Here is a 14,015-nt window from a genome sequence, read left to right on the forward strand (position 1 = left end):
TACAGTATATTAGGCTGATCATAACACCTATATTTCAACAATTCATCCTTGAACTTTCCACGGCCCTGAAATGCCATGCTGGATCTTTCAATCTCGCTTGTTTAAAGGAAATGTTACGCTAGGCATTGAGATGACATCCTGCCTGATATGGCTGAATGATTAAAACAAAAAAAAATTAATTGCCATTATTTTGAAAAACATTGTGTTTGCGATTTGAACTGCGATGTGATTAAACAATAAGATACATTTACAAGACTGTAAATTTAACTGAATCACAGCCCTTGCAGTTTGATAATCGCGCTAAGTCATATCGCAATTCTGATTTTATTTTGATTAATCGTTCGGACCTACTGACTGATGATCATGAAGTTGATCCATCTCAGTTTCCTGTTTGTGATTATCTCTTTCTCATTCTCTCTCCTGTCTTCCAGCTGTTTGAGGTTTGGATTAGAGAGAAAAATGTGACAAAGCACAGCTGCCATGTTTATAGTGGAGCATGTACCAAAAAACCTTCTCCCCACACACACACACATACACCCACGGACCAAAAATACTTGAACTCCTTTTGAATCTCAGCCGCGCCCACAAAGTTTGTCTCCATCTGACTTTTAAGCATGACCTTTCCTCAATAGACCTACACACAAACACATTCACACACAACACACTTCCAAATTTAGACAAAAACATAAAACAACAAAAGAAAGCCTCTTGTCTGCTGTTTATTCGTGTGTATATTTCCTCTATTACTGGTGCTTGCAAGCTTCACTATTAGCCTCCTATTGCTTATATTTAGGGTTTTGAACAAACCCCTGACCCTACTTTGACGTGTTACTTGTCCTGCAACATTTGTGCACCTCCTGCACCTCAAATGGTGCTGTTTGTTGAGAAGAGGTGTGCTATTACTTTTGTAAGCTATTAGACTAATGTTTTTCACCTGGCAAATGATCAAACGGGTGAAAAAATTAGACTTATATTGAAGGAGGAACCTGAACCATATCTAGGGACAAGAATGTCATAGAGACTTGGGGATGGGCTTTATGACTTAGGGCAATAAGCAACCACACAGCAATGCACTAAAAACAACTCATAACACTTTTACAACCATATAGCAACACCCTGGTAACCACCCACAACACCCTATAGCATGGTGGCGGCGACTTTTACTATTTACTACTATACAAGATGTGTGGGGAGTAAGGTTTTACCTAATATATTGTGGGACAAAAACAGCTTATTAAACAAACAAAATGTCTAATTAATATGTCTAATAATGTCTAACTGAAAATGTAAAAATACAGAAAATGTTGTGTGTGGGTTAGGTTTAGGGGTAGTAGAGTTAGGGCATAGAAATATCATTATCTCAGTATAAAAACAACAGAAGTCTATAGAAAGTCCCCACCATAACAGAAAAACAAATTGTGTGTTTGTGTGTATTTTTTTGTTCTGGCCAACCTTCTGATTCTGATGTGACCTGATTCCTCATTTTATGTTCTTAAAAAGCTCTGCAGCCTATCTCACACAGGTCTGGCAGATCCACGTGAGTGCATTAAAGATTAGAGTTATTGTTCAAAACTGGCCTCATTACATGCTGGCCATCTCCACCACCACCTATAAATACTCCTCCTCTTAAATAGATCTTTTAGTCTTTGCCTCTGGTCTCAGCTGATTCACACTGATGTAAGTCAAGTGTTTGTCTGTGTTAGAGAACCTCAAACCATGTGATGTGTTTTTCACGCCAATAGCTCTTTCTCTCTGAGCACTCTTCTGCATTAAACATCAACACACTCAATCTATAATACCCACTGAATTTATGTATGCCTGATCCATTACCCCAGTCATACAAACATTATATATATATAATCCACGGCACTGTTTACATAAATCTCCAAAGCCCTGAGAGTTCTTCCAAGTAAAAGGAACAGTTCACCCAAAAATGTAAATTCTGTCATTATTCACCCTCATGTCATTCTGTAATTATTCACTTTCATAGTTGTCTCTGCATATTAAGCTGGGATAAGAGATTAGTGATCTCATCCCTGGATGTATATATTTCTTAAAAAATAAAAATAAAAAAAAACACGTGGCATCAATCTAAAAAACTCATACGAAACCCATTAATCTGAAACATTTCTTTTGTTACTGTTTCAAAAACATTTGACTGTAATGTGAAAGGTGTATGCAAACTGAAATGACTGTGTAATATGATTGTGTTTGTTTGAAATGCCACAGTGAACAAACATACAAACAAACAAAAAGCTGGGATAGAAGAACGTGTAAAGAAAAGTTAAGAAATATGTGTGCTATTCATAGATTATTCCTAGCTTTGATCCAGTACAAGATCAATAATGTTTCAGCATTGTATGAACAACCTTCTTGGGAAATGATGTGACTGAACTGAACTAAATCCCTCATTGTATCCTCGCATGAGGGGACCTTGTGACTTAAAGTAGGTCTTAATTGGCAATGTTTAAATAAATTTCCTCATACTGAGTGAGGCTGACTGCCTCTCCTTCACGTAGTCCCAAAAGGTTAATCAAATTTACAGTATTAGATTGCATTAAATGGAACTAGATGGACCAGAATTAAATTAATTACATTGGCAAAAGTATTTTGAGACTTGGGGCAGAGCTCATGCTGCCCAAGTCTGACTGTTTGAGCATTAGGTGTGAAAAGCTCAAACTGACTCCAACAAGATGCAACACTTTTTTGCATTGTTTTGAGCAGAAATGAGCTAGATAACCTTGAGAGTAGGCAAGACAGACACAGAAAAATGAAAACACTGCAGATAACCTTTACAGCCAAACCATTTAATGCCAAGTTGACCTAGTACACACCTCAGAAATAAAGGCAGAGAATCCGACTTTGAAGTGCAGAAAAAGAATAAGAGTATAAGACCTGTTTCACACACATTGTTTCAGTCAGATTTTCAGAATAGAACAGAATAAAACCCATTTATGTAACTATCACTATGTTGAACTTGCATCAAGCCCAAAAGGTGTATTTTTATTTTTTTTCAATCAATGGGTGAGTAGTTTGCTTCATTATTTTACATTGTTGTAAGGCTAGGCTATATTTCAAAAGATTGTGCTTATACATATGTATATATTGAGTTTAGTGCACTACTTGTAGCAAAAATAGATTTAGCGCCGAAACTATACTACTCACACCTATGCTTTTGCTACGCTCCTGCTCTGACTTATGTGTGCTGTATGAGTGCTCTAACTTGTCCATATCGGTGACAAAAACAAATATGCGCAGCCTTTGCATGCAGTGTGAAACAGGCCTAAAGCCACTGCAAAAACCCTCCCATCCAATGTTCCAGACACAACCAACCAAGACAGTACACTGAAATATAGCTGATACTAACAAGAGCATACCACATTCAGAACATTACTTTGATCAAAAATAACCCATTTAAGACTGTGCATTCCTTGTTGTCCTCTGTGCCGTGGTCTGGTTAGGAGAGGGGCCACCCTTTTTAAGTCCGAGATGTAGTCAGCTCTGTCACCAGGGCAACAGAGGAAGTAACAGTGACTTGAATATGCATGAATCAGCTGATTCGATCACAGACACATTTGTTAAAGTGCACAGTGTCTGTCATTAGTGCCTTGGGAACCCCTGAGTATCTAATTGCCATGGAGAATTGCAGTGTGTAAAACGTTTAAATACTGACACCAAAACAAAATGGGTCACTTCGGCTGTATATATATATACCAATCAGCCACAACATTAAAACCACCTGCCTAATATTGTGTAAATCCCCCTTGTGCTGCCAAATAGTGCCAACCCACTACTGAGATGGTTTTCTTCTCACCACAATTGTACAGAGCGGTTATCTGAGTTACCGTAGACTTTGTCAGTTCGAACCAGTCTGGCCATTCTCTGTTGACCTCTCTCATTAACATGGCATTTCTGTCCACAGAACTGCTGCTCACTGGATGTCTTTTGGTTTTGGCACCATTCGGAGTAAATTCTAGAGACTGCTGTGTGTGAAAATCCCAGGAGGTCAGCAGTTACAGAAATACTCAAACCAGCTCATCTGGCACCAACAATCATGCCACAGACCAAATCACTGAGATTAAATTTTGTACCCCATTCTGATGGTTGATGAGAACATTAACTGAAGCTCCTGACCCGTATCTGCATGATTTTATGCACTGCTCTGCTGCCACATTATTGGCTGATTAGATAATCGCATGGATAATTGTTGGTGCCAGATGGGCTGCTTATACATTAATGGCTGTGTTTGCTTTAGTATCTCCTCAAGACATTGCAGATTTAATCCAATCTGTTTACAATCTCGCAATTCATTAACAGCTGTGTTTACATTAATACCACCTAAAGAGGAGTAAGAGGAGTTTGATTAAAACAGCGCAGAGTCTCGTGCAGGAGCGCTGCATACGTCACGAGACACAAGCGCACGAGCAGACATGCGCTTGTGAGCGTTTGAGAGCAGCCGGCTGTAATTAAACAGCATACTTGTTGCGAATTTAGTCAGATATGGGTAATGCCGGTATTATTTTTCTGAGCAAAGATTTCGTCACACTACTAGCTAATCGTGGCTGCACCCTGCAGTTTGTAAACCACTGTGCTGGACAAACGTCTTTGGTGTCACGTTTTAATTTATTCAGCTTCTCTTGCAGAAGCGTTGTGTTTTGTAGATGTCATATACAGTTTAAAAGATCAACATTTAAAAACGCATCTTGAGGTGAATTTCAAATTTAAATTTGACAGCCTTCCAAAGGCATGCCACGGGAATGTGGGAACATTGCAGGATCATTGTCATTTAGAAATAAGATTGCGTTGGTGTCTGAATCAAGATCGCAATCTTTTAACGATTAATCATGCAGCTCTAATATATATATGAATATAGTATGTATTGCTCTGAAATAGGATGAAAGGTTGTTTGTTTTCCTTTTTGTACCCAAAAGGAACCAGAATTTGGACCAAAAAGCCACTGTTGCTATGTAGATTAAAATGTTTAATTGTACCAATATATAGTAATAAATGGCAATGTTTATATCAAAATATCTTTTACATTTAAAAATGTGTAATATACCATTCAGGACTTCTGTGAACACTTTGGAGTTGACACACAAAACGTTGAATCAGTATTCAGAAACAGTTTTACAGAACTGATTAGCTGAAATGAATCAGACTTCCTCATCTATTGCTCTCTAATCTATCTAAATAGGTTTAAACCAGAGATCCTATAATAATATGCTTTTACTGCTGTCATGCTGGGACACAAAAAATGGGTCACATAACTAGTCTTAAGACTAATTAAGACTTAAGTCTTCAAGAAACTGAACTGGACAAGCAAAAAGCACAGTAGGATCACTGACATGTACATACACTCACTGAGCACTTTATATGCTCCTAATAAACGTGATCTTCTACTGTTGATGCCAATCCACCTCAAGGTTCGACGCGTTGTGCATTCTGAGATGCTATTCTGCATACTACAGTTGTACAGAGTGGTTATCAGAGATACCGTAGCCTTTCTGTATGCTTGAACAAGTCTGGCCATTCTCTGTTGACCTCTCTCATCAGCAAGGCGTTTCTGTTCACAGAACTGCCACTCACTGGATATTTTTGGTTTCTGGCACCATTCTGAGTAAACTCTAGAGACTGTTGTGCGTGAAAATCCCAAGAGATCAGCAGTTACAGAAATACTCAAACCAGCCCGTCTGTAACCAACAATCATGCCACGGTTCGAAATCAAGGAGATACATTTTTTCCCCAATTCTGATGGTTGATGTGAACATCAACTGAAGCTCCCGACCCGTATCTGCACGATTTTATGCATTGCACTGCTACCACAGGATTTGCTGATTAGATAAATCGCAAGAATAAGTAGGTGAACAGGTTTTGCATATTCATTATTATAGGCTGTTATAATTAGGGCTGAAACAATTAGTCGATGTTATCGACAACGTCGACAATAAAAATTGTCGCCAAAAAATTTGTCGAATAGTCGTTTGATTTCATTTAACATAACATGAAATCACATTAAACTCTAATGATGACACGTGAGAGCAGCACTGCAGTTCGCGCCTGACTGAGGAGAGGAAGAATTACACGCCTCACAGTCCAGATGCACTCTAAATTTTCCAAACAGCTTCAGGAGATGTAGATCGCAAAGTATGAGGGAATTATAGAAAAATACCAAAAAGCACTCTCGTTGTAGAATAAGCGGAGCCGGAGCTCTTTAAAGGAAACATCCCGGTGTTACATCATAAATGCAGTTATATTTAATGTGTTATAGCTTTATTAAAGTTCAAATATTACGGAAGCAGATCATGTAAATAACTACAAACTCCGAAACTGCCATTTCTATGTGTGGCCAGCGGCTCTTCTATGAGTTGCGGGAATGTCCTGATCTAAGGGGACACTCGTTCCTCGTGCACGCACACTTAATGCAGCTAGATTATAAAGTGATGGCTCGCGACTTATTGAATCATAATATATGTTACTGTGTATTTCTTATCGTGAAGAAAATTGGCAATACACAGCTTTATTAATAAGAGAGATGTTTGTTTTTTTTGTGAGTTAAAGATGGATTGAAGTGAACAAAAAGGTGAGAGAGGGTAGTCTTCGCCCCATTACACACTGAAACAAAAGAAGTTTTTGAATTGTTTTTGTTTTGGCTTGTTTTCCAATATAAATATCTAAAACTCCTTTAAAACAACGTACATTTTCTTAAGCAGCTATACTGCAGAAGACATTTTTTTTATCTGAGAATGTTGAATATAATATTTAAAATACAAATATTTTAAAATATCTAAAAATCCTTTAAAAAAAAGATGCATTTACCTGAGAAGCAGCATATAAGATATTTAGACTTGCTTTTAAAGAATAGATCTTGAATGTATGCAAGAATATTTTGTCTTTACTGCACTCGCAGAATTATAACCAAGTGAAAAAAATACACTTACTGTATATACAAAATGCACTTATATTTAAGATACATTCTCTTAAATTCTCTGTTTTTCAAAAAACAGAGCTTTTCGAAAACACTTACCAAAGTGGATACATTTGAAAACACTGTCTTTGTGCTGTAGTGTGAACAGGGAAAATGGAGATATTCAAAAATCATGATGTATTTGCTGTCATGTGACAGTCATGTGATCCATTGAACCAAAAACAATCAAGATGGCATCCTATGTTGTAGCAGTCTTGTTGTGCCTGCTATTCACTTTGATAACATTGTTAAAGATAAATGTTACTCTGCACAACCTTCACACTGCATTCCTTCAAAGGCGACGGGAAGTTTCCTCAATTTCTGTCTGGCGGCGGAACACGAGAACAATTGAATTTCATACCGTACATGGACATGACACAGGGCCACGCTTCTTAAAAAAAAAAATTCTGCATGTGCAGTAAGTGGATTTAAACGTTTTCAGTGAAGACGAGCAACGTTTGGAAAACTTTGAAAATGGCAGTGTGGATGGAGAGCGTTTTGAAAACGCTGTTTTCAAATGTATCCAGATTAATGTGGACATAACCTCAAATTCTAACTGGGTAGCAGAGCAGGGGAAACCAGTGATCCACCAACTAGGTCAGACTGCATGAAAATGCAAGAGGAAAAACTATCATGACATCTATGCTAATAGTCACAAACACAAACCCTCATAATTTAGCTATTCAACTTGCTTCATCAAAGCAGAACACAGGCTTACAGTCTTGAATGCATGACCACATGTGGCTCACCATGTGTCCTGGGTTCCTGAATCCTTTTAGCCAAGCCACTACTTATGTGGGTTAGAGTTGGGTCACACTGAGAAAGTCAGAGATTAAAAATAGGCGTGTAAATCGGACGTTTCATCATGATACGATCTTGAATCGCTTCTCTTGTCCTGTGGTCCGATTTTTGCCGATATTTCAAAGTCTGCCATGATATTCGATTCAGGGGCCTGTGATCGATGTGCCTATTTTACACAATCAATTAATTTAAAAATATGTTGCCCACAAATGCAACCAAAATATTATTTTATTATTTTATTCAGCTCTCTGTATACACATTGGGACATCCACAACAAAATAAGGTACTTCAGATGTTGAAAACAAAATTATACAGATAAAAAATATAAAAAATAAAGTCACACACAAGTGATCATCACTCGTTTAATGACAGCTAATTTTTCAGTTTGGTCCAATTCAAAATACTTAGGTTGATGCATGCGCACACTGCACGGATAGCAGAGCACAATTTGGCTTCAAAGACAACGCTTACATCTGTATCCCACATGAAAAGCATATTAGCACTCAAAGTCAAATGAATGTAATAAGGCTGCTTCACCGCCTGACGGAAATGCGTACTGACGTGGCTGACATGAGTGTATTTTTATTTATTTTTTGGATTTTTCCCCTTTTTCACCCAATTTGGAATACCCAATTCCCAGTGCGCTTTTAAGTCCTCAAGGTCGCATAGTGATTCGCCTCAATCCGGATGGTGGAGGATGAATCCCAGTTGCCTCCGTGTCTGAGACCATCAACCCCGCATCTTATCACGTGGCTTGTTGTGGCTTCACGTGAGCACAACTCACCACGCACCCCACTGAGAATGAACCACATTATAGCGACCACGAGGAGGTTATCCCATGTGACTCTACCCTCCCTAGCAACCGGGCCAATTTGGTTGCTTAGGAGACCTGGCTGGAGTCACTCAGCACGCCCTGGGATTCGAACTAGCGAATTAGTAAACTCCAGGGGTGGTAGCCAGTGACTTTTACCACTGAGCTACCCAGGCCCCTGACATGAGAGTATTAAAATAAAGGTACATCTTAAAACCATGTGGAAAAATGTGTATTGGTCTGATGAGACAAAATTGTAAAACTTATGTTTGGTGCAAAAACAACACGGCACATCGGCAAAAGAACACCATACCCACAGTGAAGCATGGTGGTGGCAGCATCATGCTTTGGGGCTGCTTTTCTTCAGTTGGAACTGGGGTTTTAGTGAAGTTGGAGAGAATCATGAATGGCTCCAAGTACCAGTCAATTTTGGCACAGAACCTTCTGGTGTCTGCTAGAAAGCTGAAAATGAAGAGATCTTTCACATTTCAGCATGACAATGATCCAAAGCACACATCCAAATCAACAAAAGAATGGCTTCAGCAAAAAAAGATTAATGTTTTGGAATGGCCCAGCCAGAACCCAGACCTGAATCCTATTGAAAATCTGTGGGGGGACCTGAAGAGGGCCGTACACAGGAGATGCCCTCACAATTTGACAGATCTGAAATGTTTTTGCAAAGAAAAGTGGAAAAATATTCCCAAGTCAAGATGTACCAAGCTAATAGACTCTTATCCAAACAGACTGAGTGCTGTAATAAAATCAAAGGGTGCTTCAACTAAGTATTAGTTCAGGGATGTGCACACTTATGCAGTTAGGTTTTTCTAAGTTTTTTTTTTCTCTCTGAAATGTGTCACTTTGGTTTTCAGTGGCATTGCATAGGTTGTAATTTTTACATTAAAAGGTGCAAAAATTCTGATATGATTTATCTTTGTTTAATTTTTTACATCACAAAAACCTGCTGGTTTAACAGGGGTGTGTAGATTTTTTATATCCACTGTATATTCTCAATAGAGATGACTTAAATCCTTAAGAGCCTAATGAAGAGTTTATTTTCATTCGATATACTTTTAATTATGTATTATTTCCTTTCTAAGACAAGTTTCTTGAGGAACGTTTATAATAAGAATACTAGTCAACAAAATTTGACTGAAATGTGGCATAATGTGAAATTAAGTTATTACTATTTTTATTACTCGACAATATCAAGTTCCAAATAAAGTGAAAATTATATGAGAGGAAGTAGTTTTAAAGTATAAATTTAATTCACTGACAGAATTATTCAAAAACAGGCATTACAACATGGTTATTTAATATATAAATATTTTTTTATTTATTTTTAGACAACTGTAACTATATTGTGGTATACATCATTATCGTGATATAAAATTACTCATATCATGATAAAAGTTTTTGGATATATCACCCACCCCTAACATCAACACAGGAAAGAAAACTGTACTTGTCAAGCGATTTTGGGATCTTTAAATCTTGAATGGCGAAATCTCTTGTAGACTTAAGAAACCAGTGATTACTCACGCTCTTTAAAAGAAACAATTTTTCTTTTTCCTTCTGATACAAACAGCTTATGGTTGTTATTGTTATATACTGCAAATGTTCCTCTGGTACTGTGGGCCAAAATGTATTACAGCTCTGTGCTCCAAAATAACTCTCTCCTGGAATCTTTTATGAAGACTTTTAGATCCCATTAGATTCAGTGGTAGAACTGTGACTGGTTCCCCAACACTGTTCCCACTGGCAATAAAAGAACATCTGTCATTGCAGAGTGGAACCTGTGGTTGATGCTTAAGTATATGAGGAACTCTTTGTAATACACACAAACTTGCCTCTTTGACTACTTCCCTGTTCTTTGCCAAAAGGGCAATGAATGAGCATGATACAGCAGGGCAGGCGTGATACTAATAAGACCAGAGTACAGTGTAGGGCTATGGTAAGTGCAGATATGGGCTTAATTAAAGGCATAGTTCACTCATAAATGAAAATTGTGTCATTTTCTCACCCTCATGTGGTTCCAAACCCATATGACTTTTTTTTTCTTTCATGAAAAACAAAAGGAGATGTTAAGCAGCATGTTAGTCTCAGTTACCATTCCCTCCCAAAGCATCTTTTTTCCATACAGTGTAAGGGAGAGGCTGTCATTCAGCCTAACATCTCCTTTTGTTTCCAGAATTTGGGTTCGGAACAACATGAGAGTGAATAAGTTTGGGTGAATTATCCCTTTACATCCAAAAATGTAAATTCTCTCATTATGTACTTACCCTGATGCCATCCCAAATGTGTATGACCGTCTTTCTTCAGCAGAACACAAATTAAGATTTTTATTTTTATTTATTAAGAGGTCTGTTGGGTCCTTATAATGCAAGTACACGGGGGCCAGCACTTTGACGGTCCAAAAGTCACATTAGGCAGCAATAAAGTAATCCACACGACTCCAATCGATCAATGAATGTCTTCTGAAGCAAATTGATACGTTTGTGTAAAAAAAGAAATCGAAAATTAAAAGGTAATTAACTTTTAAAAAGCACTTCCTGCCAGCAGTTGATGCCAAGCGTGACTTATGCGCATTGGCAAGTTCACGCGAGAATTCGGAAGCGCCGCTTATTTAAAACAGAAGAATGAACGTCACGCGAGAGTTCGGCCATTTCAAACTGCATCAGAGCTCTGGATGGAAGCACCAATTTAAAGTTAAAAATGTTTTAATTATCGATTTGTTTCTTACATAAATGTATCGATTCCCTTCAGAAGACATTCATTGATCGACTGGAGTCGCATGGATTACTTTTATGCTGCCTAAATATGACTTTTGGACAGTCAAAATGCTGGCACCCATTTACTTACATTATAACTACCTGACAGAGCTCTCTCTTATTCTAAAAATCTTCATTTGTATTCTGCTGAAGAAAGACAGTCATACATGTCTGGGATGGCATCAGGGTAAGTACATAATGAGAGAATCTTCATTTTTGGGTGAACTATTCCTTTAACTTGCACATAGAATTAGAATTCACACGGAGCCCCATAAATGTTAGACAGCCCTTGATCGCCATGCATTAACTTTTTACTAGCCAGTTCAAGCAGGACACAGATAAAACCCTGCGGGATGGCATAAGAATTCAGAAATCATGGTGGGTCACATATTCTACTCTAAAAATTATTCATTTTTAGGCTTGGCTTTCTAAGAAGGTTCCATCACTAAATCACCAAACACATCACTAAATATTTCTTACATATATGTCTCAGGGAGTGTCTCATGAGAAATCGCAGATTTTAAGTCACAAAGTGTTTATCAAAACTAAACATTAATATTGATAGGCAAATGTAAGTGTTCTGATTTTTCCGACGTTCTTAATTTTGTACAGAACTTGATTAATTTGCCATCAATTGATTTTTAGACCATATCAGTCCTGATATTTGTGCGACTGATGTGTGTTTACAAGTAGTTTGTGTACACAGCTGGTTGTATGTTTAAACTGAGCAAGCCATTTCCTAACAAACACTCTGATTTGCAGGTTTGCATACCGATGGCCTTTTTTACTGAAGAATGTAAGCGTTGTGAATGTGATGTGCCTTTTGCTCCAAACCTTGATCATGCTGATTACATTTTAACACATATGTGTGTTGATTTAAAAGCTTTGGTGACTCTTGGAGAAAGATCAGAGACATGTATGCTTGTGAGTGTCTAACACTGGTGTTTTGTCAAAGATGATCCCCTTGAACTCATTGAACAGAATGGCTCAAAAGAGTCTGATGTCATTTCCAATAAGAAGTTGTTTTAAGTTTGTTGATAAGGTAAATCGATGAATTTTTCTCCAGTATAAAATACTTCAGTTCTATGCCCTTTGATAGGCTAATCTTCTGCTTAATACAAGGCAAACAGCTTATACCTGTCTTTCTACATTAGATGACTGTGCAGTTCAGCATGACCATCTCATTCCAAAGTGATGACATTCTTCATAAATGTTGCCTGTCATCCTGTTTTCTTAATGAAATTTAATGTAGACTCATATTATCAGTGAATACACAAAACCTCACACCACCTACTCTAATTTTTGGACTTCGATGCTAAAAATTGCTATAGCTACAGCTGCTCTGTTATCGACCACAACATCCCGTGGGCGGTTTAGGAGGCCTTCTTTTCAAAAAAAAAAAAAAAAAAAAAAAAAACTTCCCTATACCTCTAAAGAATGACATGATGTGATATAAAGCTGAAACTATTTTAAAGCCTTTTCAGAAACTACCGCACAGCATGTGGTGTTCAGAAAACAGAAATAATTAGAAGATCTGTAAACAAATCCAAACAGTGACACTTATACCTTCACAATAGATAAAACGCTATGAACAGAAATGCATTGTTACGTCACTGTTAAAAAAGCGCGTTCCGCCGCATCCTCCTGAAACAATGTACAACTGTATAGTAAAATTCTCTGTGAAGAGAAACATAACAGACAGCTGGAGAAGAGCAGGAGACCTCAGTGGGAAATTAAATTCAGCCTTTAACTCTTCATGATCTCTGAGGCAGCACAGTAGGAGGAAAAAAATATGCAAACGTGTCCACATCTTGAAGCGATCGGCTTTATCTTCTAACACTGTCATAAATAAGGCATTAAATAAGAGCGCGTCTGACGCGTCATGCAAAGGCAAATTTTATAATTTCAGTTTCATTCATGTTTTATATCTCACATCAATAGTCCTTTGGCTTACAAATGCATTATCTTTCCACAAACCTAATGTACTCACCCATTTATGATCTTGTTTACGCGACGTGTTGGTCTAGGAGGGAGATATTTTCAATGTAGAGAAAAAGATAGAAATCCGCTACTTTCAGGAGATGCAACCCCCTGGGACTCTGTCCTGGTCGGAAATACTGCAAATAATCACTCAGAAAGAAGGAGAAAAGCGGCTTCGAAGCATATTTCTTACGTATTATTCGGCCCCTCGTTAAAAAAGTGCAAAAAGGACAGGGACAACCATGCAGAAGGGTAAGAGATGATGTGGATATTGCCCCGGCCGTAAGGCGCTGCTTCACTGTTACAGTTTTGCCTCCGTCGCTTTACAAACTCCAGCCTACCGTCATTGCGCTCGGTGGTGCTCTTGAAGTTCTCGCGAGAACTGGATGGATGCGCTGTGGTCATCGAACCATCAAACGGGATTTTCTATTTATTTATCTTCCAAATCGCTAAATTAGCCATTGGTTAATTGTTCTCAAAAATATGTCCTTGTGAGGACATATGGACTGGTTTTAGGCTATAGTCTCCCCAATACTGATCATTATAGACCTTAAAGGAATAGCCCGGGTTCAATACAAGTTAAGTTCAACCGACATGATTCAAAGCATAATGTTGATTAGCACAAAACATAATTTCGACTCGTCCCTCCTTTTTTTAATTTATTTTAAGAAAAGAAGCAAAAATTGCGTTT

At 37.9% G+C, this 14,015-nt stretch overlaps 1 protein-coding gene across 5 annotated transcripts in view; it reads right to left on the reverse strand.

Annotated features, from left to right (window-relative positions):
• The window catches only part of LOC127431616 (SH3 domain-containing kinase-binding protein 1-like), a 76,074-nt gene extending 62,413 nt beyond the window's left edge, over window positions 1-13,661 (reverse strand). For 2 of the 5 annotated variants that reach the window (XM_051682130.1, XM_051682128.1), the window contains exons 1-2: window positions 13,335-13,661; window positions 8,890-9,038 (exon numbers count right to left, since the gene is read on the reverse strand). In XM_051682130.1, the coding sequence (XP_051538090.1) occupies window positions 8,890-8,980 (91 nt within the window). In that variant the 5' untranslated portion in view covers window positions 8,981-9,038; window positions 13,335-13,661. Of the gene's footprint in view, window positions 1-8,889; window positions 9,039-9,164; window positions 9,200-13,334 lie in introns of those variants that run through there. The other 3 variants (XM_051682129.1, XM_051682132.1, XM_051682131.1) reach the window with 3 other exon arrangements.
• Between the last annotated feature and the right edge of the window lie 354 nt (window positions 13,662-14,015).

Source organism: Myxocyprinus asiaticus, chromosome 41, assembly GCF_019703515.2.
Source record: "Myxocyprinus asiaticus isolate MX2 ecotype Aquarium Trade chromosome 41, UBuf_Myxa_2, whole genome shotgun sequence".
NCBI lineage: Eukaryota > Metazoa > Chordata > Actinopteri > Cypriniformes > Catostomidae > Myxocyprinus > Myxocyprinus asiaticus.